The sequence below is a fragment of the Fistularia commersonii genome, chromosome 21 (assembly GCF_037954325.1).
Source record: "Fistularia commersonii isolate RoL2024-O1a breed Wild chromosome 21, RoL_Fcom_v1.0, whole genome shotgun sequence".
Taxonomy (NCBI): Eukaryota; Metazoa; Chordata; class Actinopteri; order Syngnathiformes; family Fistulariidae; genus Fistularia; species Fistularia commersonii.
In genome coordinates this window covers 179,947-206,001 of record NC_141304.1, presented here as the reverse complement: position 1 = coordinate 206,001, position 26,055 = coordinate 179,947, and the positions used below count along the sequence as shown (strand labels likewise).

At 50.0% G+C, this 26,055-nt stretch overlaps 3 protein-coding genes across 5 annotated transcripts; 2 read left to right on the top strand and 1 right to left on the bottom strand.

The window, feature by feature from the left end:
- Positions 1 to 573: 573 nt before the first annotated feature.
- On the bottom strand, positions 574 to 4,137 carry cdk2 (cyclin dependent kinase 2). Of its 3 annotated transcripts, none has more exons than XM_086168001.1 (8): positions 3,760 to 4,137; positions 3,493 to 3,667; positions 3,238 to 3,315; positions 3,001 to 3,121; positions 2,740 to 2,910; positions 2,464 to 2,565; positions 1,505 to 1,708; positions 574 to 1,217 (listed from the first exon to the last, which is right to left on the bottom strand). In XM_086168001.1, exons 2-8 carry the CDS (start codon positions 3,606 to 3,608, stop codon positions 1,113 to 1,115), a joined length of 897 nt encoding a protein of 298 aa, XP_086024127.1. In that variant the 5' UTR covers positions 3,609 to 3,667; positions 3,760 to 4,137; the 3' UTR covers positions 574 to 1,112. The 3 variants fall into 3 exon arrangements, with proteins under 3 accessions (XP_086024127.1, XP_086024128.1, XP_086024126.1); XM_086168002.1 differs by having other exon boundaries at positions 3,768 to 4,137; XM_086168000.1 differs by having other exon boundaries at positions 3,493 to 4,137.
- Positions 4,138 to 8,241: 4,104 nt separating this feature from the next.
- pmela (premelanosome protein a) lies at positions 8,242 to 15,449 on the top strand. Its single transcript, XM_086168221.1, has 12 exons — positions 8,242 to 8,427; positions 9,613 to 9,708; positions 9,800 to 9,946; positions 10,272 to 10,400; positions 11,325 to 11,486; positions 11,580 to 11,864; positions 11,944 to 12,675; positions 12,758 to 12,919; positions 13,003 to 13,105; positions 13,527 to 13,732; positions 13,821 to 13,911; positions 14,850 to 15,449. Exons 1-12 carry the CDS (start codon positions 8,355 to 8,357, stop codon positions 15,001 to 15,003), a joined length of 2,340 nt encoding a protein of 779 aa, XP_086024347.1. The 5' UTR covers positions 8,242 to 8,354; the 3' UTR covers positions 15,004 to 15,449.
- A 3,746-nt stretch (positions 15,450 to 19,195) lies between these two features.
- On the top strand, positions 19,196 to 24,305 carry prph (peripherin). Its single transcript, XM_086168470.1, has 9 exons — positions 19,196 to 19,809; positions 21,620 to 21,680; positions 21,937 to 22,032; positions 22,146 to 22,310; positions 22,398 to 22,523; positions 22,614 to 22,834; positions 23,176 to 23,228; positions 23,340 to 23,413; positions 23,535 to 24,305. The coding sequence occupies exons 1-9, from the start codon at positions 19,262 to 19,264 to the stop codon at positions 23,604 to 23,606; spliced, it is 1,416 nt and encodes a 471-aa protein (XP_086024596.1). The 5' UTR covers positions 19,196 to 19,261; the 3' UTR covers positions 23,607 to 24,305.
- The last annotated feature ends 1,750 nt before the right edge of the window (positions 24,306 to 26,055 follow it).

Genomic DNA, 26,055 nt, shown 5'->3' with positions numbered 1-26,055 from the left:
AATGAGTTTCCCTGTGCAGTGAAATTCCTACTTTGCCGTCCGCAGTGCGTTTGGAGATGTGCTGGTCGCTTGGTTGAATGTTGCAGAGCGCCGATGAAACATCTCGCAACCTCTGCTTGACAAGGAGGTTTAGCAAACCCCGGGCTGAGACGGTCCAAGGTGGTGTTTGGCCCGTCCTGAGATGTTGAGGATGCTGAGAACGTCCCTGCAGCAGGTGAGCTCACACCTGGATACTGGACACTCCGGGAGCGACAAACACTCAACTGGACACTGACTTTTTCCCCTTTCTTTGTAACTCTCTCACCTTTTTTGTCACTTATTAGCATTTCAATCATGAAGGGGGGAATCTCTTGGATACAGATTGTTTTTTTCTGGATAAAATCACAGAAATGGAAAAACACCACTATTTGCTTCAGGTAACATTATAAAAGCACCTCAACTTAATTGGATTGTCTTTCCTCGATAGACCTTTCCGTTTCCAGTGGCGAAAGGAGGATTGTGGCCTGTGTGGTCAGTGCGTGCAAACACACTCACTCAAAAATTCCTTTTTTTTTTTAAATTTGCTTTATTTTTTTTTCCAAAATGAACAATATTTATTTAAAAAAAATGTTTTGTTGTCTTTGAATAGAATGGAACGTGAAAAAGAAGCAACAACAAACAGGAATCTAAAAATCTGAATAAACGTCAAGTTTTTTTGTATACAAATCACAACCATATGTACAAAGCTGGAGCATAAAAAGGTTTTGTTGAACCTGTTACTTCTTGCCATGAAACTACAACTGCCAAGACATTTCTTGGTAAATGCACTATCCCCCAGATCTATACAATTATCCTGCTAATATTTAGGTCATTCTGAAGCCACCGCACTGCTTAAAACCAGAGAAATGACGGCGAGTAGCTAGAATCCGTTGACCTGACGCCAACTCCAATCGGACAACAACCGCAATTACACGTTACATTGAAATCCACGTTCGACAACTTCACGTAAATATTCAAAATTAAGTTATCGAAGACTAATGGCGAACCGATCGAGCGCCGATGTCGAAGACGCGGCGGCCGATCAATCTTATATAAACACGTGTCATTAACGTCCCGTGGCCTGGAGGAGATCCTCAGAGTCGCAGGTGAGGAACTGGCATGGTGACGTCACGGAAGAATCTGTGAACCAGGGCGTTCTTGGCTGACAGCCTTTTGTTGGGGTCGTAATTCAACATCTCCTGCGAGGAGGGAGAGACAGAGAAATATGATCGTAAAAGAAACAATAACCTTTGACCGTCTCAAGAATTAGAAAACAAAGCTCCATGTAGGCAAGCGTAAGTGTTAACATCAGACAAAAGCTCGAGAAAAAGGTGAGGATTAAAGTGTCTGACCCAAATGCCAGGCCAATCTCAGTACTATTTCCTAAAAATGATTCAAACTTAAACCGTTTCCTGCCTTTGCCAGTGTCGGATGAAGGTATTGCAAGAAGAAAGAATGGTGCAAGAAGGTCGGCGTGTTCTCTCACCCCGAGCAGCTCTCTGCCGTCCTCGTCCAGCAGCGGCACCACCTTGGCCAGATCCTGCCGGGCCCACTTGGGAAAGGTGGGCTTGTAGTCGGGCATGGAGGTGACCCCCGGCCAGATGGTCTCGTCGGGCGTCCCCAAGGTGCGGAAGATGCGGAACAGCTGATCGATCTCCGAGTCGCCGGGGAACAAGGCCCTCCGGGTGATCTGAAGAAGAGCAGACGCTGAGGTGAGACTGACTGACGGCACTGATGGGCTGAGATGTTCCTTCAGAATCCACCGGAGCTTTTGTCTCCCCAAATCCAATGTAGGTTTTAATGCTCCATTAGCATATCGGCTGGCTTACATGAATATAAACAGAAACCACCATGGCAATTTGTGCTGTAGCCGTAGCGGATACCAGCGGGTCAAGATGGTGCTCAGACTGTCGCCGCTTTGCATCGCTTCAGCCTTTCTGGATTGTTTTGTTTTTTCCTGTCATAGCGGGTGATTTTACGCCTATTGGGATCGGTTTGGATTCCCCAGCGAGCACGTTTACCGATTTGCGCTTCGTGTCCATCGTTTCAGTCGTTGAGACTGTTTCGTGGCCTGAACATAGCAGCGATCAGAACGCCGCCGTGTACGTCATGGGACGCAGGGACACAATCTCACAATTTTCACGACGACGGTAACAAGCGATCGCTCGCGGTTCTGCCAACTGGCCACTGTAACTTTATCGGCGTCATGGATACGAAGGTAGTCGTGCCTTGGTTTTCTCGAGCAGCACGTTCAGCTGCGGACTCCTTGTGTGTCCGCTGAAGATACTGACACTGTACTTGGAAAGGCTGAGCTCGGTTAATGAGGAAAACGCCATCTTTTGGGCCAGTTTGTCGATCCGTCTCGCTAAAAGGTGTCCTGAATGCGCAGAGCCTGGCGTGTGATGGCGGGGCCTCTTGGTTCGCTTTAAACCTCTAAGGTCTTACCATTTCAGCAAAGATGCAGCCCAGACTCCAGACGTCGACAGCCGTGCAGTAATATTTGCAGCCGAGCAGAATTTCTGGTGCTCTGTACCAAAGTGTTACCACCTGGAAAACATCAACAGGGTCACTTTGTACTTGAGGAGAAAAAAAGAAGTCCCCCTGGCAGAAACAGAATAGCCAAGAACGACTGTCTGCTTTGTGTTTATAGAGGCTCCAGTGAGGGGAAAAAACCCGTTGTTGACCGTCGTAAAATAAAGTGCCCGTGGGAAGGCGCTTTACCTCATGCGTGTACGTGCGGACCGGAACCCCGAAGGCTCTTGCCAGGCCAAAGTCGGCCAGTTTAATTTCCCCCTGAGCATTAATGAGCAGGTTTTGAGGCTTCAGGTCCCGATGCAGGACCCTGTGCGAGTGGCAGAACGCCAGGCCTTGCAACAGCTGGAACAGATAACTCTGAAAAACAGAAAAAAAGAAAAGAATAAGCCCCGGCCAGCAGTTATGTGCTCTTCTAAAGACCGTTAAAGCTGCAGCGACGAGGTTCACCTTCACCAGAGGCAGTGGGATGCCAGTGACCGAGGAAGAGTCCATGAACTTCTTGAGATCCTGATGGAGGAACTCGAAAACAAGGTAAAGCTTGTTCTCCGTGTGGATCACGTCCCGCAACCTGAAACACAGAGAGTCTCAGCTTCTCCCTTCAGGGGTCGCCACTTCCTCCATCCAACCCTCCTCGGACGTGCACGACAAAAGCGTGGAAACGACCTTTTGACAGCGGCCACTTACTTGACAATATTTGGGTGGCTGAGCTCTTTGAGGAGGGAGATCTCTCTGATGGCCGTGCTGGGAACCCCTTCTGTTTCCCTGGATGGAGACGTCAAGTGACAGCTTAGAGGAGGCTCTCACGGAGGTCGGCGGACGACATTCCGGTCTGTTTAAATAACACCGTTTTTCCAATCGACGGGTCTAAACAGCTCCTTCGGCCCCAGCTAGCCCCCGCCGGTCCCCCGCTAGCCCCCTGCTAGGTCACCCCGAACTTACGTGTCCAGTCTGATTTTCTTGAGGGCGACCGTTTCTCCGGTGACTTTGTACTTTGCTTTATAAACCACTCCATAGGTCCCTTCTCCTATTTTCTCCACCTTCTGAAACGTGTCCATCCCGGCGAACGGACGCTCCGCTCAGCTGCGCTCCGCTCTTTGTGCTCGACGCTCGGCGTCTGTTGGGACGAGACGCGGGAGGGGAGGCGGCATGAAACTTAGCGGCTGCCGGGCCTGACCGCACCGCACCGCACCGCACCGGACGCCTGACCTTGTTACCGCAGGACCTTGAACCTCCCGCAGTGAGAGCGGAGCCGTCAAAAGCCGCGGGTAGCTTTGGCGAGCGTGTGTGTGGAGGCTCGGCGCGGCGGCTACCTCGGCTAGGCGGAAACACAACCAACACACCGACGTTTCCCGCGTTTCCTCCGGAGCGCTCGGTTTACTCTCCGCGACGCGCCGACCGGCGCTGCCCGGCGGGGTCTGCCGCCCCGAACGGCCGCCCTGCCGCCATCGAGCTCCGGGGACGCAGCCGCGTATCGGAGTTCTGCTGGTCGACGCGTCCTTGTCAGAACTTCATCCACCGACGGGTCCGGCCGGAGGCTTTGGTAGCACCGGGTGAGTCGTAGGATACCGGGACGAGCCGGAGGACCTCGACGAACAGCCCCCGTAGATCACGTGATGTGGATGGTGATGACGTATTATGCAACCGGTGCTGACGTCAAGGCGAGCCGGAGTCACTTGGAATTAGACTTAGTTTAGGTTTAGGCTTAAACGAAGCACAAGGTTTAGGTTTAGGTTTAGGCTTAAATTTAGCCTTGGGTTTAGGTTTAGGGTTAAATGAAGCACTAGGTATAGGTTTAGGTTTAGAATTACATGTAGCCTTGGTTTTGGGTGTAGCTTTAGGCTCAGATTTATTTTTAGGTTTGTTTTGGTTTAGTCTAAGGTTTAGAGTTAGTCTTTGAGCTAGGGTTAGGATTGGATTTAGGTTTAGATTTAGGCTCAGGTTTAGGCTTGGACTAAGTCTTTGGCTTAGGGTTAGGGTTAGTCTTTGGGTGAGGGTTAGGTTAGTAGTTCTGGGAGTTCCATAACTGCCGCTGAGAAAAACGATGTCCAAACGCAAAAGCTGACTCAACAAATAGCTTTTAGAAATTGAAATATACAGGCAAGTTTCATCATAGATGTTTTTTAAACAACATACCAAGAGTAAATAAATGCTCGAACTTCAGTTTGCATTTTATACCTTTCGGAAGCAAAGAACCTTAAATTGTACAAAGAATCACGTTGTGTGTAATTTTTTGTTGTTGATTGTTCTACAATTAATCAGGTTTGTATAAGCTTTGAAGTGAGAAGTTGCCTGAGGAATGGTGTAGAAGCGTGACAGTGCCCATTTTTAAGAATACAGGAGATGTGCAGAACGGCAGTAAGTATAGAAGGATAAAGGATAGGAGCCGTACAATGAAGTCATGGCGTGGCGCGGGAGGTGGAACAATTGTCTTTGGAATCGAACATTCCTGGTTGGATTGAGTGCTGTCGAGCAACACACCGAACCCCGAACTGCTCCCCCGGCAGCCTACTGCTCGTGGTTCATCCATGTTAAATGCAGAATTTTTCCCACAAGGGATTAATAAAGTATTCATCATTATTAACAGCTGCAGTACGGCCTAGAAAGAGGACTACAGATGCAGCATTTCTTTGAGAATGCTGGCAGAGAAGTTCACAGAAGGCCAGAGGGTGCGGCTTTGTGCCTTTGCACACTGAGAAAGAGCATACGACAAGAGAGGACTTGTGGTGCTGTATGAGGAAGTGTGGAGTGACAGAGAAGTTTGCCAGACCGGTGCAGGACATGTATGCTCGCTGTGAGACAGTGGTATGGTGTGCTGCAGGTGTGACAGAGAGGTTCAAGGTGGAGGTGGGACTTCATCAGGGATCGCCTCTGAGCCCCTTGTTGTTTGCAGGGGTGATGCACAGGCTGACAGATGAGGTTAGAGGGGGCGGACTCACTGTGGCGACCCCTGAAGGGAGCAGCCCGAAGGAAAAGAAGAAGAAGGAGAAACAGGTTTGTGAAACGTCAATATGATTCCAACAGAAAATGCAGAAGAGAATTGAGAAAAATGAAGTGACTGCTGCCATCTAGTGTCACCAAATGTAGCTGTCCGTTTGCTATCGGGCCAACGCACCGACGGGTCCGAGCCCATCCCGACCACCCGATAAAACCAATCAAGAATCTCCGGCCTTTCCTCCAAGGTTGGTCACAGGAGTCATTTTCATTTATCAGCTAGATTAATGGAATGATGTCACTTGTCTTTTAATGCAAATGAAAAAAGTTCAGTGTCATGATGTATTCCCTTTATATTTGTATGGTACATGATGAACGGGGAGGGGGGCTTGACTTAAAAAAGGTCCACGGGTCTGGAACCTTGTCTCCGCACCTTTTGACTCAAAACTTCCAGGAACCAAAATTGCAACCGTCGTTAAGCTCGACGGTCTTGTAGAAGTAAGAAATAAAGCACAACATGTGACACTTAAGGCATCCAGTCAGTGTAACACAAAGCGCTACACTTTTCATAGAAAGTATTCCGTAACTGAACCCGAGGCTAGAAAAACTAGCGCTTGAGCGCTGGTATGTGCGGTCAGGTGCTCTGTGGGAAGGCCTGGCCTCCGCTGTCAGCACATGAGAGGTCACATGTAGTGCTGCCCGAACATCTCACAGGCAGGAGACATCATTCCTGTGAAAGAAAAAACAAAGACAAGACTCACAGGTACTTTCTTCGTGAAGACGTCGCGGTCTTCTTCGTGGAAAGGCTCCGGCCGACAGGAGGAAGCCTTTCGCTCCCTGATGGGTTGCAAAGAGCGAAAGGGATCACGGGAAACAGGCAGACGTCTCTCAAAAAGTGGCTTCATGATGACAATGTGCGCCACAACTATGAGATTTGTTCAGCCACAACCTTTACGCTCGGCCTCTCTGAGGGTAACTCACCAACCGGAAACCGTGTCGGATCAAAACCTTCGTCTCCTTTGACGCCCTTTTCCACTTTGCTATCTTAATACTGATGTTGTTCAAAAGCGTATTAATCAATTAATTCTGACCTTGTTGGGGTCTGATGTTTCGCAGCTTTATTGATATTATAAAGGGGGTGGGATTATGTTCTCAGTTTGACACAAGTAAAGGAAGTATAGCTTTATGACCTTAATGTCAACGCATGAATGATGAATATAACAATTTGTTGATATCTTGTTTCCAGTTTGATTCATGCTTGTGTGTCATGTGTCGCAAAAAAAGGAAAATTGTCGTTGTCTTTCGCAGCCACTGAGATCTAACAAAATAAGCATCTTAAACAGTCGCAGAATATTTGTAGGAACGGTTACAATAAGATGATCCATTGTTATGAAGCCGGAAGCGGAGGCGTCAGATTGCAGGTAGGAAGTAAGAATCCATTTATGGACCGTCCGGATCCTCCGAGCGGCGGCGAACTTTCTCGTCTTGGTCGCTTCCGGCGCAAAGATGTTCGTTTGCGAGTCTCACGGAGAGGAATCGCAACAGCGGAACTCTGAAACATCACCAAAATACCAAGCGGGACCAGAAATGTGTACCTGAGAAATGTGTAAAGAGGATCTGCATGAAGAAAGGGGAATATAACTAGTGCTAATATAAGGCAAGATTAAAACCTTAGGAAGAAGCAGTACATCCGCACGACGTGCATTAAGAGAGAACGATATCGTAGCTGTTCTGGTGCGCCATCGAGCAGAGGACTCTTCTGGGCGGACGGGTTTCGCCCAGAGAGCACGGGAGAGTCTGCTGCAGCCCGAGGACGACGGCGGGATGCCGAGCCGAGGCCCGGACAACAAAAGGACGCTGTTGATTTTTCCCTCCGCGCACTCGTCTTGTGACGCGCACGCACACATCACTATAAGGTCTGACGTCAGTAACAAGCATGACTCTTAGTTCACTGTCCTCTCGCGTTTTCATTCATGCGGCGCACAAAATATTCCTTATTTCTCTAAGATCGGATCAGACAAGAAGCGGAATAGATGGTTGCGCAGCCGGGACTGCGAGATGAGTTTCCACTTTGGCACATTTGCCATGAGCCGGTGTGACGGCAACTCGTGCACTTTAGGAGTGAGCACTTCACTACTTTTACGCCCTTGAGTCTGACGCCTCACCACATCAAGAAGATAGATATTAAACCTTTTCCCGTTGAACTCGCTTTTCAGATGAAGGCTCTGCAGGATGCGATGTATTTATTGCAGCTGCGCTGAGCTCGGAGTGAAAACACACACATTTTGTGATGATAAAAGAATCGCCTTCAACCTCAGGAGAGCTTTTCCTTTTATTTTAAGTATTCCTTCTGTGCCATTAGTTAAGAAAGATTTTCCACTCTTGACTTTCTCTTGTAGCTTGTTTTACCTTCACTTTTTATCTATTAGTTTCTTTTATGCGTAAAGTTTGTGTAAGTGTATTTCCAATTGTTACATCTGCGCAAATGGTTTCTGCAGGAAGGTCATTATTCATGGGGTGGCGAATGGATAATCGATGTTGGCCATGAGTAAAAACAAATCCAGACATGGTTTAATTACTCAGGACAAATCGTTTTGTGTGTGTAAGTGAAGCAGCTGCTATCCACAGTCCTGGCGGCGCTCAGCAGCTTAAAACTCAGTACTTTCCTCAGTGACGGGGGCGGCGCCGCCTCGCAGACTCTCAATGATGTCAGAGGGGAGAAGAAATTTTATGGTAATTCAGGTCCGAGGCCCTCTTAAAGAGCGTCGGGAGACGTTTCTCAAGTCTCTCTGGCAGTCGTGTTGGGGTTCAGGACCATCGGGTGAGGATCGGGATTCAGATAGAGGAGACTGACGGCCACCGACGGGACGATGAGGACTATCAAACCGCTGCCGCTCATGATGCTGCTGCTGCTTCTGGCTTTTACTTTTGCTGCTGCTATAAGTGAGTAAATCTCAAATAGTTGAGAAACATTCAAGCCGGCGAGTTTTCTTTGGGGTTTCATATTCTGTGAAACCACCCGCCGTTTTAACCGATTTCCACCAATTAAACTGCTTTTAAAAAAGATAAAAAGTCCTGTATTCCATAATCCAAGAAAGGGTAACCTTTTCCCAAACTAGTACTCAGCCTTGATGTCAGACATGTACACATGACTTTGCAGTGTTTTGTTTTTTCAAGGAAAATCGTGCGTTTCCCCCCCAAGCAAAGGAGACGTCCAACATGATTTCTAGACGCCTTTAAATCAGACGCAAAATGAACCGTGAAAGGATCAGAAACATGAATTTGAATGTGCACTTTGTGGGAAAAGGGATTTATTCTGGTCACTCTGGCAAACACAAGCAGTCGTGTGAGTGTGTGTGTGTGTGTGTGTGTGTGTGAGACCCTTTGATGCTTCTTTGTTTGGACTTATAATTTAAACAGCAAACGGACTTGTTGGTCAGATTTGTGATTTCACGCTTGTGTTATGCTCACACACTCCCTGCGATGCTGCTTTGTGCTTTCCAGGGTGAACCATTACTGTCAGTTTGGACGGCCGGTGAAAATGGATGTAAAACGGTCACGTTCATCGTCCGAAATCATTAGTTATGAGGACTTTTGCCGAAGCATAACTTCAACCTAACCTTTCCCTAACCTTTGCGATTAACGTCATGAGGATGTACTTTTTGTCCCCAAAAGGCAGGCAAGTCCCTGAAATGTCCCTGTGTAAACAGCCTTATGATTTATGCTCTTAAGACACACACACACACACACGCACACACACCTACTGCAGCAGTGTGAGGGATCCCTGGTTCTGGCAGCGGGGATTACTGATGCTGCTGCTCAGCTGACGGTCACATGAAAAGGATTGAGGGGGATTGCGGGTCGTGTGACTCCCACCGCCAGGAACCCCGACTCCAACAGAAAGAAAGAAAAAAGCAGAGCCGCTCCCATGTGAAGAAACATTTTCATGTGTGAGCGCTTCTGTCCGTCATGTGGAATGAACACGTATCACCTGCGACCAAACACCACTTCCTCCGTGGCTGAGCGCTCGCCATCGGCGCTCATGAAATCCCGTTAACTATCCTGACAAAAGAAGTGAAGATGGCTCCCCGGCGCCGTCAAGGTGACGCCTGTGATATTTTCTTTCAGAATCTCGAAGCCAGTTCACGCGTTACCGCTCGTGGAACTCGCGCACGTATCCGGTCTGGAGAGAGGGAGACCCCAGATTCCGGAGCTGCTGGGCCGGTGAGGCTCGTCCTTCCCGTTAGCGAAAGCTATGCGCCGCTTCTCTCGCTCCGTTTTAACGTTTTTTTCCTTGATTTTTGGACGTTCTCAGGGGGCGAGGTCACGTTCGACCTCAAGAACGACGCGCCCACTCTGACCGGGGCCAGGGCGACTTTTAACATCGCTCTGAATTTCCCGCCAAACCAGACGGTGCTCCCGGACGGCCGGGTGGTCTGGGAACGCAACTGCACGGTCAACGGTGAGCCAGCGGATGAAAATCATAACCCATACTTGACCAACTAGTTTATTCTAAGGCAGCCTTTCATCAGCGATGTGTTTTCTTAACGGTGGCCTGTGTTTAGTTTTATCTTTAACTTGTCTTCTGTTGTTCACTGCATGGAATAATGACTAAATCATCTGCCGTGACTGACCGAAATCGCACGATTCTTTCACATCATTTCACCGTTTCACAAGTGACACCGGAAGATTTATAAAAGATCGTTTTCTAGTTTAACGCGCTGCGATAATCGGTCGCGCCGTCATGTGTTTGGCTCCACGGATGCTTTGTGGTTCAACCTCCCCAGGGCAACGGTATCAGGAGGGTCAGGCAGTGTATCCTGATCAACAGACCGACGGAGTCTTTCCCGACGGCACCCCCTTCACCAGGACCCAGAACAGGAGGCCTCAGTATGTCTTCGTGTGGAAGACCTGGGGTAAAGATATTTTTTATTAAAATGATTTTTCCTCCTGCTTTCAGATCTCTGTTCTCAGGGTAATGATGACTATATTATATTATCATTATCATTATTATCATTATTCTTATTATTATTGTTTTATTATTATTATTATTATTATTATTATTGTTGTTGTTGTCATTATCATTATTGTTATGATAATAATAATAATAATAATGAAAATAATAATAATAATGGTAATTATTATCATTATTATTATTATTATTGGTGTTATAATAATAATTATTATTATCATTATTATGATTATTGATATTATTATCATTATCATTATTATTATCATCATCATCATTATTATTATAATAATTATTATTATTATTATTATTATTATATGATTGTAATTTTGTAATACTGCCCGAAGGCAGCGGCAAGCAGAACAGAAGGATTGTGCGTTGGCCGACCAAACACCGGGAAAAAGTTTTTCCTTTGACAAATATTCACCTTTGACAAAGAAAATCGGAGTTTTCGGAGTTTTATACTCAACCGGCAGCGAGGATGAACGTAAAACATTGTGTTTTAAATGTGCTTGAAACTCACATTTTTCCTGTTTATTTTTACGTATGAATCATCACATTTTTTTTGTGGCTTTCATATATGTCTATAAGCTCACATAGCCGAAGCTAAGTTCACATAGACCTGAATCCTAGACCTGAATCCTATATATATTGAACAAATTGTAAAAGGATGTGGTCGCAGTATCTAAGGAGACCAATGGCATGTCACTCGAGCACCGTGTTAAAAACCAGAATAAGCTTCCTTATAACATAATGAGTGGAAATGACACCTTTCTTGCTCTTAATGACGGCGGCGTGTTTGAACGCGGCGTGTTGGCAGCGAGGGGCCGCGTGCTTTCAAGCCAGTTGTAATCAGATGACGGTGTTCCAGGGAGGTACTGGCAAGTGGCCGACGGACCGTCCTCCTCACTCACCGTCGGCACCGACAGCGTCCCCCTGGGGTCCTACAACATGGAGGTCGTCATCTATCACTGCAGGGGACAAGACAAGTTCATCCCGCTCGGCTACGCCTCCTCCGTCTTCACGGTCACAGGTGGCCCGTCACGTCGCGCCGAAGCTAAGACTTCCTTCTAGATTGTCCGGTGCGACCGGAACCTGATCAGAAGCTCTTGTGTTCCCTCATCAGACCAAGTTCCCTTCAGCGTGTCGCTCGCCCAGGTCAACGACGTCAACCAAGACGACTCCAACTTCATCCAGAACCGACCCATCGCTTTCTCGGTCAATCTTCACGATCCCAGCCGGTACCTCAGTAACGCCGACATCAGCTTCAGCTGGGATTTCGGCGACAGCAGCGGAACCCTGATCTCCAGGGAGACCTCGGTCACCCACACTTACCTTTCGGTCGGGACCTTCAAACCTCAGGTGGTTCTCATGGCGAGCATCCCCGACGGCTGCGGGAACCCCACGGCAGGTCAACATTCACTCTGTTTACCCGCTGCGCGTCATTGCGGTCTGAGGTCCGTCCAATGGCTGTACGTCTCTTTTATCAGGCGTTCCCGCCGATGCGTCGGCAGCTCCGGCGGTGGTCGTGATGGCCTCCACCCCGCCGGCCGAAGGGGCCGACGCCATCGCTCTGGACGTGCCGGCCTCTGATGCCACTCCGCTCGCCGCGTCCGAGCAGCCGGCCGAAGCGGCCGCCGCCGATGCCGACGCGGTCGCTGATACCGAAGCACAGGCGGCCGAGGCGCCCGCAGGAATTGACACTGCGGTCGTTCCCGCGGAGGAAGACGCCGCCGCCGCCGCAGCCGCAGAGGCTGACGCTGCCGCAGGTGAGGTGGCTGTGGTTGCAACCGTCACACCCGTGGCTGAAGAAGCGGAGAACGCGGAGACGGCCGTTGTAGAAGAACCGGCCGCCGTCGAAAATGTGCCCGCGATTGAGGCGGCCGCTTCCGTCGCCCCTGTCGCCGAGGAAGAGGAAACCGCCGTCGATGTAGCAGCCACCGTCCTCCCAGAGGTCATCGACACGATTACGGTCGCCGCTGTAGCAGAAGTAGCCGCGGAGCAGGAGACCGACGTCGTGGCGACCGACGTCGCCGCCGATACCGTGGCCGACGCCGCCGCTGAGGTCGTCCAGGCTGAGACAGAAGCCCCTGCTGATACCGTGGTCGCCCCTGCCGCCACTGATGCCGCTGTCCTGGAGGAGGGGCTGAATACCGCAGTGGATGCCGAGACAGAAACAACAGAAACGGAGAATGTTGCCGCAGCTACTGCCGCGCCTGCAGGTGAGCGACCGGGCTTAGGAAGACAGATTTCCTTGATGGAAACACACGCCGATCATTTCGTTTCGTATCGTCCGAACATTAGGCGAGCAGGAGATCGTTCCGGCCGAAGGTGAAGTTCAGACGGCGGCGGAAACGGATCCGACGGAGCTTCCTGTCGTCGTGGTCAAGAGACAGGCTCCGGAGCTGACGGCCGACTGCATGATCTACCGCTACGGCTCCCTCGCCACCGCGGTGGATGTTGTCCGTAAGTCGGCCGTGCCGGCGGAGCGATGGTTGGAACTCTCTTCTAGCTGACCGTTCCTCTTGTTTTACCTTTGGACCCTGCAGAGGGGATCGAAAGCGTGGAGATTGTGCAGGTGTCCAACGTGGTGTCTTTGGCGACCGAGTTGGAACAGAACGCCGTCGATGTGACCATTACCTGCCAAGGCAGGTGGGTGGTTGCATCTAAACGGACGCTGTCAGTGAGCCCTTCATGAAGGATGTCTGGCCCACGACGACCCCAGTAATACTGTAGATAGAAATCACCGCGCCGCCAAAGTCGCTCAAAGAAACGGGTGGACCGTCGAACTTCGATAGTCAAGGCACAAAGACGGTCCAAGAAGATAAATAATTAGCAATAGATGCTTTATGTTTTCCCAGCCGTCATGTAATTCAGCGCATCCCTTTGCACGATCCTGATCAAACTGCCAAATAGGAATTATACAATCTGTAACGTTTGAATTCACGTGGTCACTCAGGCTCCTAATGAGAAGCACAATCTGAGTTCTGGTGTCGGTATAAAATGCGTGTCCTCGCATGAAAATGTTTCAGCCAAAAGGTGCACCTTAACCAAAGAACCCTCCGTCTCTCAGCCTACCGAGCGAAGTCTGCACGGTGGTATCGGACGCTGACTGCGTGACGCCGGTGGAAACGGTCTGCAACGCTGCCTCGCCTTCTCCAGACTGCCAAATGATCCTTCGCCAGTTCTTCAATGACTCGGGGGTTTTCTGCATCAATGTCTCTCTGACCAATGATGTCAGCCTGGCCGTTGCAAGCGCTAAAGTCAGCGTGACCGTAGGTGGGTGAAAGAGGTCTATAAACCCCTGGAAATACTTGGTTTGAACAAAGCAGTTCTTTTTCACCCGTTCAATTTGCTTCCCTCGCAGCCTCCGCCGGTTCCCCGGCCGGGACGGCGGCGACTGTCCTGGGAATGATGGTTCTGGCCTGTGTGGTCTGCTGCGTTGGCTTGATGTACAGGTGAGCCAGCTTTGAAAAACAAACCAGAGAACATATAGAGAAACCACTCAGTTCACATTTAAGGCGGCCTGTGAATGATCCAAACACAACCGGAGAAGTATCAGCCCTTCGCGCTCGTAATGAACGAGGAAAAGGGTTTCACGGGAGGTCTACTCGGGCCAGAAGCGAGAGCTGGGATTTAAGGTGGCGGGCAGACGGATCTCCATGGACCAAGTCCAGATCCTGTTGGCTAATTCCTTCTGCTGGTCCGGGGTCGGAAGTGTGACGAAAAACGGACCCTGAGCCCGTAATGCTGAAGAAGTAAACGTTGGTCTGAAATATCTTCTCCGGGGTTCTGTGGGGGCCAACGCGCGCTCCGCAAACTCTTTGTCGGTCCGCAACATCGTCGACACACCCGAGACCATCTCTTGTGCTTGACGCCAGGGATTGGAGGGGTTGCTGTGGGGAAATAGATCGTACCTGGAAACAGGGAAAACAACCCGTAAATAAATACGCAGGCACAGAAACCATGGAGACCAATCGCCTCCAAGTTGTTCTGAGAATGGTTTCGGAAAGGTTGTTTAAACACAGTTAGCCTGAATTTCACTCCTTCATCAAGGCAGGTGAAATCAGATTTTGAGTCGAAGTGCGCAGGAATGTCTTTCCACGCAGTGACGCTCAAATATTCCAACCCAAGAAGTAGAAGTAAAACAACGGGAAGTTTTGACTGGATTAAAACTACCTAAAACTGAATTTAAAACTAACATCTTAATACCTGCTGCAGCTTCTGCTGGCCGTCGCTTCCTGTTCACTCGGACCTTTCCTTCCAAACCAGCGAGAAGAATTTCAAACGGCCCCGTCGGAGCAGATGTTTGGCTTCTTTGCTCTTGTCGTTTCTTCTTTGGCTGTGTCACCGGCGTTGTCTTCTCACCGCTTTGTGGTCTGCGTCTCATCGACAGGAGGTTCAAGCAGTACCAGCCTCTCAGGGAAGACAACTCCGACAACCGCGGAGGCGTCTCGGCCGTAACGTCCGTGCCCTTGTTGTTGTGGAACTTGCTGAGTCGACAATCGCCCGGAGAAAGCCGCCCGCTGCTCCAGGGGAGGGTTGTCTGAAAATGACCGCGTCGTGCGTTCCGACTCCCTTCTAACATCTGCTAACGTCTCCGCTTTAAAATAATATGCAAATAATGTGCTGTAATAGCAATAATGTAACTCCCACTCAAGGTTTGACACCTGAACCGGTTAACTTGCACTTTGTACACATTAACTGGTACGACGAAATACAAATAGAAAGACTTTGAGCGTGAGCCAAGTGTGTCTTTTAAAACCAGCAAAAAAGTGTTTTTTTTTTCCTTTTCAGAGAAGTCACCGCTATTTTGACCCACAATATTTTGTTAATTGGCACTGCTAGTTTTTTAGACCACAATTTATTCTTCGTGGCAGAATTACACCTAACCTAACTTGGAAAATCAACAAATATAAAATGGGTTTGAATGACAATGCATTTTTATTCTTCCACGTTGCAGGACACTTCCATGCTGTTACCCTAATAAAGTGAAACGTTTACCTGTTCCAAAAAGTTTCTCTTCATTCTAGGTTTAATTTCCATGGAACAGTTATGTTTCCTACCACGATGATCTCTTAAAGAACCGTAAAAGTCCACTGTAGCTGAAAAATATAGTAGAATGCATGCAACTACTAAAGGCTACCCGCTGGCAAACACACTTAAGCGGGTCTTGACCGTTTGGATTTGCCAACCTAAGCATGTCGAGGGCCGGCGCTGGTAAGAGGCACATCAGACGACACACTGCGGCGCGGGAAAGAAGGCTGACGTCACTGCAGCAAATGTCTATCGTGGAGGAAGCCAGATGTGCAGAGCGAAGACGTGCGACGGCAGGCAAGCCAAGGGAGACACGGCTACTGCAAACGAGGCCGGCAAGCGGGAATTCAAGTCCAAAGCCAACTACGTTCTACGTGTTTTATCGTGTCCTTGCGTTTGTTTTGACCATTTTCAGATGCGACGCGCTGCATTTCGCCGCTATCGTGCTCATCGAGGCCCGCCCGCTTTCTCGGGTCTTTCTCGGTCGGCTTGAGTTTGCGGTGGCACGCCGGCCAACCTTCCTGCTCCTTTTTCCTCCACGTTCAAATGAATAGCCTCGTGCACGGCGACGCTCCATTACACTAATTGCCAAACATGGACGTTAATCTTTCTCCTCCATTCATTTGTCTTTTGACGAGCAGCGCTGCTTAGCCGTCCGCGGTGCGGGTAGCGTTTGTTGTGCAGACTCGACGCCAACCAAACTGACATTACACCTTCCACTTTGAACCCGGACGCCTCCGTGAGACTCCTTATTTTTCACTTGTGATTCATCCTGGTCTCGACAGCTCGGACAACTTGGCATTTTCTGCATCCTCGGCGATCTGTTGAAATGGTGATCAGAAACTGGCCGGCGTTCGTCTCATAACACGAACGGACAGAGAAACATCGTCTCCTCTTCAAACCCAGAGACGATCGGTTGGCTGTGTTTACGACACAAATGTAGCCCCGCGGACAGACTTGGACAGACCACAAGGGTATGAATGAATGACATTTTCATGGCGTTAGGGAGGGAGCGCGCAGACGTAAGTGTTCGGCACAAATTTACGACCTCACGGTGTGTATTCACCGTCTGTCCAAGAGAGGATTTATACTTGTACTCACGCAGAACTGAGCCATTAGCAACCTCCTGGGTTCACTCTGGTGTCTGCTGCATCGGGCTGCATCGGGCTGCATCGGGCTGCGTCTGCTCTTTTCTACCCACGTGAAATATTCTAATTTTGTAAACATCTACAATTCCCTGAGTAAAAATTCATGCTTGTTTATTGGCATACAAAATAATGACATTTTTCTGCTGTTATCTAATTATAACCTAACGTGCAAGATACTCACAATGCATTGTTTCACAGATCAATATTTAGATCCGGGGACTCTGCTAGCGAGACAGCCTTTGTGGTGGAGCCTGAACACGTGCACGACTGCAACTGTCAAAGGGCACTTTTTGTTCATCCTCTTTGCAAGAACCAGAACGATCCATGTTTGCACAAACACAAGGATTTTGTATGAAATGTCCAATATTTTGCCTGCAGGAAGAGGAAGGGTCAGTATGAAATTCATTCTAAAATCTTGGGCTATAGAAATGTGAGCTTGTCATGACGTGGAGGATGGAAATGTTGCTGCGATCCCACTTTTTCCTGGGTGTTTCTGTCACTGCCGGATGATCAGGACATCTTTGAGTAGATGTCCTGGAAGGGGCCGCACCCAACGCGCCGGCATCTTGCACATCTTGCACATGCACAGTCGCACTCGCTCCCAAATGATACTGATATATAAATGCCTATTGACATGTGAAATGTGACGCACGAGCCATGATCTGAATTTGTAGATGCAGAAACAGACACTGGAGCCCATCTGAGATCCGTCATCGGCTTGACGGTCCCCTCGGGAATTCTTCGTGGACCACAAGGATCAACTAATGGCTGATGGCAACATCTGGCTTAAGGTTAATATTACTGATGCAGCAGAGTCCCAAATAATGATGCCGTTACAGGTGTACTTGTGTTTCTAACATCGGTTCCGACCAGAAATTTCAAAGCAGAGGCCTCTAAGGCTGGTTCTGAGCCAAGAGGCGGTAGAAGGCAGGATGTGCAGCGAGGCAGACGGAGACGGGAGGCAGAGGAAGAAGCTTGATTAGATTACAGGGCGAAAGACTAATATGACAGAAAGCCAGACCTCGGCGGTAGCGGCCGAGTCGCGGCGGGAGGATGGAGATCGAGTGTGAGTGTGTGTCCTCGCAAACATAAGATCACAAAAAAAAAAAACATTTCCGGTCCCTTTGCTGCCGTGAGAAAAAGCTGGAGTTTTATAGCGTGATAAACGGTGCGGAGAGCAAATCACAGTAAAAGCAAAGTCCCGCAGGACGCTGCACGGTGTGTGGGGTGTGTGGGGTGTGTGGGGTGTGTGGGGTGTGTGGGGTGTGTGGGGGGTTCTAGGGGAGGTTGCAGATGATAAATGTGAGGACGCATCGGGCACCACCAGCAGCACAAAGGAAAGAGAGAAGCTACCACACCCAGTCAACACTGAGCATGCTCAGTATTACATCAACTTTATGCACACGCACACACACACACACACACACACACACACACACACACACACATGCACACACTGGACATTGCATTGGCAAATATCAATGTCAAGGAGACTTATCCAAACTTCAATGCACCAGTTAATGTTTGATTTCAAGGGGAGAAGCGTCTTATTTATGAGGGAAACCTGTGGCTGACACACTCCCGTCCTCTGCTCGCCCTCATCTCATTTAGAACCTTTTGTGGCATAAAATGCCGTCTTTGTATTCTGCCTCATGCTGTCCAAAGCACCGCAGGCACATCGCGACAACCGTCGGCAAAAGAAACATTTGGAGAAATATTCATTGATGAGTATGAATTTACGTTATTGTATTAATGAATCGGTTGAACGTTAACATCTTGCTACGGATGGTCGGCGTGATCTCGGCTCTTGTCGTACAAGAAGTCAGCGCTTCATGTGTGACAGAGATCACTCTCGCTTGTGCAAAAGTCAAAACCTTAAGCCTTTTCACAAGATCTCCCTGAAAGGCTGCAACAACCAAAATATCCCGTCTCGCCGTACATTAATGTGGATTCCTGGATGTGGTCCGTTCCACCAGGGTAGAATTACTGCAGAGTCATGGCTCTGCCCCCGACGCCCAGGATATCAATAAAATATGGCTTTACTGTAAAAGGAGGGGAGACGGTGAAAAAAAAATGGACAGAAGGAGGGAGGGGTGAATATTAAGACAAATAAGTTGATCTGGTGAAAGGATTGAATGTTATGCAATTTAGCCGATGGAAAATAGCCGACACGACACTTGGCACATTTGAGGGGCGATTATTACGGGAAGATTATCAATTGATGAAATGTAGAGGGCGGTAAGTACCGGAGGGACATAAATCACACACATCGGAGGGGCTGATGGTGATCTTTAGTTACACCGACTCTGAAGTGGAAGTCCAGCCCGGCTTCTGCCAACTGCTTTAGTAAAAAGGGTGGAGTCGGCGCGACAGTGAGTGAGACGCGGCGCCGTCTGCATCCGAGCAGAAGGGAGTGGCCAGAGCCGGGACTGAGGAAGGATGGGTTGCTGTGGGGGAGGAGGAGGAGGAGGAGGAGGAGGAGGAGGGACGAGGGCGACGGGACGGCCGGCTCCAGAGCATAAATACCGCCGGCGCTTGCACGTCCTGTTGCTTTATGAGCATCTCCTCGCCTCGTCTCCGACCCACTCGCAGCCAGCGACCCAGAGCAGACCGGGAAGCCACCATGAGTCATTCCGCCGTGCACACGTCCACCTCCTACAGGCGCACCTTCGGAAGCCCGAACCCCATCTCCATGTCGTCTTACTCGGGCGTTTCCTCCCGCATGCCCGTGTCCTCTACACGCTACATGCGTTCCATGTCCCCCATCGTGGCGTCTCGCTCTTCCGCCTACCACCAACAACGTTCCCGCTCCGCCGCCCAAGCCCCTCGCCTGGTCTACGACAAGGTGGACTTTACCCTGTCCGAAGCCATCAACCAGGAGTTCCTGACCACCCGCAGCAACGAGAAGGCCGAGCTGCAGGAGCTCAACGACCGATTCGCCAGCTTCATCGAGAAGGTGCGTTACCTGGAGCAGCAGAACGGTGCGCTCCAGCAGGAGCTCACCCAGTACAAAGGTCAGCAGCAGCACGGCCAGCCCAACCGTGCCTCCGAGATCTACCAGGAGGAGCTGAGGGAGATGCGGCGCCAGATGGACGCCATCGGCAAGGAGAGGGACCAGTACCAACTGGAGAGGGATAACCTGGCCGAGGACCTGGCGCTGCTCAAGCAGAGGTTCGTACCGAAACGGTGACGCCGAAAGCCAGATTAGTATTTAGATGCTAAACGGACGGACAGACGCCCCCCGCGGGTCGCCGTTATTTAGCGCCCCATGCCTTTCGCCGGTGGTGCGCGTTGAGAGCCGTGCCCGAGGGCCGACCCCCGTCCGGCCACGGGCGCAGCCACTGCGGCGATTGCTTTGAGGGAACGCTCTCTGGGGAGCGTCCAGGCATTACGGCGCCGCAGGGCGTGGCATGTCTGTAAACGGGACGTCACCCTGCGTCTCGAACACCCATCCCTTGCTAGAAATACGCATTCGACCGTTTGACTGTAAACCGAAAGAGAAACCGAGGCGAAGAATCTCATGATCGCACTCCGCTTTATTCAAAATGAGATCAGGATGTGTCCGGTAATCGATTTCCCCGAGTGAACTGAAACCCTCACCGACGTACGCATGCAGGGACATGAAGCGGCCCGGAGGAGGAACCGTCCCAGGGTGGGGTCGGCCCCGGGGCCCACGGTGACAGAGAGGAAAATCAATGTGACCCATTGACTGCATTAGCCGGGAGTCCGGTGTCCCCTGGCGGATGGGATGGTGCCAGGGACCCCATTAGGACAAAAGGGTCCCCGCTAACACAGCATGAATTAAAGATGAGGGAATCAGGGTCCGCCCGGTGACGCTTTCCAAACTAATCCATTTTTATGTTCTATCAGGGCATATCTCCAGTCTGACAGATGGAGCCATCTTCATCCTGTCATTGACCCCGACCGCGGCCCGTCCGTCCACGCAGTCACGTGGTTGGCGATGACTTCTCGCAGTGACTCATCATCTTTGCTGCGACTTTATGACACAAATACCAGTGTTCATCATTTCACCCTTCTTGTTTTTGCAGGAGCTGTAAAGTGCGGGTCAAGATGCTTGGATTGTTGCTAACATTCCTGGTATTTCGCATCGTTGCACTGGTGAAAAAATGCTTTTTCTCAGATGCTACAGGAAGAAGATTTCAGCCAGTCATACATGACGCTTCATGTTCAGTCCATATTTCATACCGATATGTCATATTATGACAGCAAAACTTACAAGTATTGGAGGTACAAACCCCATGGCTAAAAAGTCAACGTTACGCTCGTCATACATGTTCATCGCATGACGGCCGGAGCTGAATTTACACCTGATCAGAGCAGAAGTCGTTCCCAGCAACGGCTGCAGGTGGACGTTCATCCCAGACACACGCCGGGCCCCGGCTCCCATCCACCGACAAACAAACAGAACTCCGACCCGGAAGACGTTAGGACGGGTTCGGCATGCTCGCTTTTGGATGTTTGGAGGGTTTTGGTTGAAATTTGTAAAAATGAATGAAAAAATCTAAATTTGAAAAAAAGTGAGAGCATCTCCAGCCTGTGAGTCATCGGCAGTATAGTGCTGTGCGGGAGCTCCGGACCTTGAATGGACAACTTACATTCAACATAGAATCCATGTCTAAACCGTGTCGGTGTCTCCGAACACTCCGTTTAGGCAAAAGCAAACACAGATACGGGCCGCTGTCAGCTCGGCTTCTATCGGCCGGAGCACTAATGGGACACCCTTAACCTTTGGTAGAGGGCAGACGGGCCTCGGCACATTAGCTGAAAGCTCCAGCTGCCGGTCCCAGAGGGGGCACTCCCAAAACCTCTCCAAAGGACAATATGTGTACACATTGATTGGAAAGCTTTTTGCCAGCTGATGCCCTGCTGCAACCTCAGACGACGAGGGACGGCTTGTAAAAAAAAGGTCCCGTTTCCCTTCTCTTGAAAATGAGATTACTGGTGTCTGTTTTCCATTAAGGTTTGAGGAAGAGGCTCAGAAGAGGGCAGATGCCGAGAATAACCTGGCTGCCTTCCGCAAGGTAAACGCAAACCTCGATGACCAACGGTTGCTGTTTGGATCTCAGCGTCCGGCCTCCGATGAGAACAGCTTAGCTTTTAATGTCTGGGTCTTTCTGTTACCTTATGTTGAAGCTGTTATTTCCTTTTGTTCCGATTAATCCTGATCAGAAATATAGAGTTTTGAAAAAAAAAAGGGTTCATATATATGTTTATTTGCTGAGACAGAACTACAATGCCCAGGATTTAACCACTGCATGTATCTCATTCATCAACCAGGATGTGGATGATGCAACATTGTCCCGTTTGGAGCTGGAGAGAAAGATTGAATCACTGATGGACGAGATCGAATTCCTCAAGAAGATGCACGATGAGGTAGGAGGTGCCGGACCGGGCCGTGAAACAAAACAAATACGTGTGATTTCATTTCTTTGCGTCCCTTCGGCTCTGACGCTTCTTCACCGTAACCCCGCCCTGTCGATCGCCAGGAAATTCAGGACGTGCAAGTGAGCGTGCAGACTCAGCAACTGAAGATGGAGGTGGACAGCAGCGCGAGGCCTGACCTGACCGGCGCTCTGAGGGAGATCAGGGCTCAGTACGAGACCATCGCCATGAAAAACATGCAGGAATCCGAGGACTGGTACAAGTCAAAGGTAGAAAGGCCACCGCGCAGACACAAGGAAACAGCGACTCAGCACAGACACACACTCATCCGTGCGGCTTCCCTTTCATGCCTGCAGTTCGCCGATCTGACCGAGTCCGCAAAGCGCAACAGCGATGCTCTGAGGCAGGCCAAGCAGGAGGCCAGCGAGTCCCGGAGGCAGATCCAGTCCCTCAACTGCGAAATTGACGCACTGAAGAACACGGTGGGATTTCCTTCCGTTTTTTTTCTTTGCAAAGACATCAGCACTACTTTCATAGACCTTAACATTTGTGAGGTTGCCGCTTCCTTTCAGAATGAAGCTCTGCTGAGGCAGATGCGTGAAATGGAGGACCAGTTTGGCAACGAGATCGCCAACTACCAGGACAATGTGGGTCGGCTGGAGGACGAGATCCGCCACCTGAAGGATGAGATGGCCCGTCACCTTCGGGAGTACCAGGACCTCCTCAATGTCAAAATGGCTCTGGACATTGAGATCGCCACATACCGTAAACTCCTGGAGGGAGAGGAGAGCAGGTGAGGAACAACATCACACACATTTCCTCAGTCACACTGGTTGCCAGGCGACAGCTTGTAAATAAGCGGTCCGTATCTTTTTTCTTTTAAATTCAGAGAATCGAATTGACCCAAAATGTTCATTGTCCCTGTGTGGATTACAAACAGACACCCATGTGCGGTACTTTGAAATGCAGAGTAATAATAATAATAATAATAATAATAATTATAACGGTACTGCATCCCCTTAGAGAAAATGTTGTATTACTAATCAATTTTCCAATTTCAAATTGTGGTTTGGAAAGTTTTCGTATGGAATTTTTTCCAGAATGTCTATATTGTTCGCTGTTCTTCATCCTTAGGATCAATGTGCCTGTCCTCAATATGGGCATGACAAGTCACATGAGTGAGCGTGGTAAGACTCTTACATATTCGTATGCAGATCATATAGATGCCACAGAAAAACCTCTTTGGAGACATTGAAATGTAACTGAAACGTCCAATGAATATTTTATTCCATTTTCAGACTATGAACCAATCCCAGACAGCGGCACCAAGAGGACTGTTGTGATAAAGACAGTTGAGACTAGAGATGGAGAGGTACACCGGCAAAAACACAATATTATTATGACTGGTGTATGTGATTCTGTTGTGTGAATAACTGCAAAAAAGTAAGTGAGGCCACCTGAGACCTGAATGACACTTCTGTCTCTTCAACAAGGTGGTGAAGGAATCCAGGAAGGAGAAGGAGAGGGACTCCGGTCGCACTGACAAGGACGACAAGGACGAGTGATTAAAAAGCCATCAGAAAAATTGAAGGCCAGTGCTGTGATAGGAACCAAAACTAGAGAGAAATTAGCTCTCATTTAAATTTTCTTCATTCCCACTTGTTATGTATTTCATTGTCTGACAAAGAGTCACTCAATATAGGTGCAATGTTGAAGATATTCATTTAGACAGCGTGACCGTGGTGCTATTAAAGCCACCTACCCTTTTCCTAAAACAAACTAAACTGTGTCATCTGTAGGGTTAGAGAAAAACCACTTTATCAATATACCACATGAGGCCTTCATTTACAGTGCAATCCAGTGCAATTCTTAGACCACCGCACACCTGTAGCCAAGTATTTAACAGCCGTGTAGAACGGATATGCAGACCCCGTCCCCTCCATGATATAAACCCATGTAGTGCTTACTAACCAATACTGTTGCAGTAGCCATTGGCCAGCCCATCCTTAAATTAAAAAAAAAAAAAAAAAAAGTACAAAAAAAAAAAAGAAAAAAGAAAAAAAGAACTAATGAAAAATGTTTTTGCGGCCTGCTTTGGTCATCTTCCTCCCTCCCCTGCCGCATCACCACAGACATCAGCCATGAAGAAACACTTGTGAAATGATGACAACAAAAGTCTGAAAATGATGCGCTTCAAAAGGTTGTGTGTGCCTGGCTTGATGGGTGGGCGGTCGTATAATAGCAAATAAACTCAAGTGAATGAATCTGTGTCTTGTTCTCATGTGCTTCTTCACAATCTCCAGCTCATCCTGGACTGGTCAGATGTGAGAGGGGTAACATAGCAAACCTCTGGAGCCACATAAGATCTTTGGATGCAGACCTGCACCGGTCACTGATCAAGGGGAAAAACATCTCGCTAAACATAGAAATACACTACATACAATATATATATCCATAGACGTGTGTGTGTGTATGTGTGTGTGCGTGTGTGTGTGTGCGTGTGTGTGTGTGTGTGTGTGTGTGTGTGTGTGTCTACAAAACATCCAGGCAACTCACGGGCTGGTTTGGGAATTTGATGCATATTTTAAATCAGGAAACTGTGGCCAAAGGTCTGATTTGGAGTGTTGTGTAGGGTTAGTGTTCTGTCAGGGTTCACAGCCGATCCCCGTTGTAATCTGCGCCAGCTGCAGCAGATGCCGCTAATCGAGATCCCTATAAAGGGCAGCGGCACTCTCTGCCTGGCGCAGACGGCCGGCGTGACCTCTGTTCCCTTCCCGAGTCACGGCCGGGCCCAGTTGGCCGGCGTGACCTCTGTTCCCTTCCCGAGTCACAGCCGGGCCCAGTTGGCCGGCGTGACCTCTGTTCCCTCCCGCAACCCGTACTGTTGAGGCCCAGCCTCTGCCGTTCTGTCTGCAACTCGTCCTGTCTGCATCCCGTACTGTTCAGTCTGCCACCCTGCCTGGGGCCCGCCCCGTCTGCAATCCATACGGTTGAGGCCCAGCCTCTGCCGTCCCGTCTGCAACTCGTCCCGTCCCGTCTGCAACTCGTCCCGTCCCGTCTGCAACTCGTCCCGTCCCGTCTGCAACTCGTCCCGTCCCGTCTGCAACTCGTCCCGTCCCGTCTGCAACTCGTCCCGTCCCGTCTGCAACCCGTCCCGTCTGCAACCCGTCCCGTCTGCAACCCGTCTCGTCTGCAACCCGTCCCGTCTCGTCTGCAACCCGTCCCGTCTCGTCTGCAACCCGTCCCGTCTCGTCTGCAACCCGTCCCGTCTCGTCTGCAACCCGTCCCGTCTCGTCTGCAACCCGTCCCGTCTGCAACCCGTCTCGTCCCGTCTGCAACCCGTCTCGTCCCGTCTGCAACCCGTCTCGTCCCGTCTGCAACCCGTCTCGTCCCGTCTGCAACCCGTCTCGTCCCGTCTGCAACCCGTCTCGTCCCGTCTGCAACCCGTCTCGTCTCGTCTGCAACCCGTCTCGTCTGCAACCCGTCTCGTCTGCAACCCGTCCCGTCTGCAACCCGTCCAGTCCCGTCTGCAACCCGTCCAGGCCCAGCTTCTGCCGTTCTGTCTGCATCTCGGCCAGTCTGCAACCCGTCCAGTCCCGTCTGCAACTTCAACCGAATAAAAGCGCTTTCCACCCATCTCTGTCCCAAAGTGTGGTTCCCTGCTCGAGTCCGCCCGAGCACATCGTGACAGAATCCCCCGGCCATCATGGACTCGGGGAACCACACCCACCCAAGCCAGCTCCGTGGGGCGCCAGGAGGCGCCCATTGAGGGGGGGGGGTACTGTCAGGGTTCACAGCTGATCCCCGTTGTAATCTGCAGCAGATGCCGCTAATCGAGATCCCTATAAAGGGCAGCGGCACTCTCTGCCTGGCGCCGGGGGATTGTGGTCTTCATGGATTACTGTGGGACCCTGCCACGACCCGGACCTCACCCCTGCTATGACCGGACCCCAGGTAGGACCTCCTTTCCCTTCCCGAGTCACGGCTGGGCCCAGTTGGCCGGCGTGACCTCTG

Excerpts from the sequence above, each read along its gene's own strand:
- cdk2 (XM_086168000.1), bottom strand. The coding sequence starts at position 3,608 with ATGGACACGTTTCAGAAGGTGGAGAAAATAGGAGAAGGGACCTATGGA. Across the intron at positions 2,566-2,739 it reads TCCGCACGTACACGCATGAG|GTGGTAACACTTTGGTACAG; the intron begins GTAAAGCGCCTT and ends GATGTTTTCCAG. Across the intron at positions 1,709-2,463 it reads GCTGCATCTTTGCTGAAATG|ATCACCCGGAGGGCCTTGTT; the intron begins GTAAGACCTTAG and ends GCTCTTCTTCAG.
- pmela (XM_086168221.1), top strand. The coding sequence starts at position 8,355 with ATGAGGACTATCAAACCGCTGCCGCTCATGATGCTGCTGCTGCTTCTG. Across the intron at positions 9,709-9,799 it reads ATTCCGGAGCTGCTGGGCCG|GGGGCGAGGTCACGTTCGAC; the intron begins GTGAGGCTCGTC and ends GGACGTTCTCAG. Across the intron at positions 13,733-13,820 it reads TAAAGTCAGCGTGACCGTAG|CCTCCGCCGGTTCCCCGGCC; the intron begins GTGGGTGAAAGA and ends CTTCCCTCGCAG.
- prph (XM_086168470.1), top strand. The coding sequence starts at position 19,262 with ATGAGTCATTCCGCCGTGCACACGTCCACCTCCTACAGGCGCACCTTC. Across the intron at positions 22,524-22,613 it reads TTGACGCACTGAAGAACACG|AATGAAGCTCTGCTGAGGCA; the intron begins GTGGGATTTCCT and ends GCTTCCTTTCAG. Across the intron at positions 23,229-23,339 it reads AAGTCACATGAGTGAGCGTG|ACTATGAACCAATCCCAGAC; the intron begins GTAAGACTCTTA and ends TTCCATTTTCAG.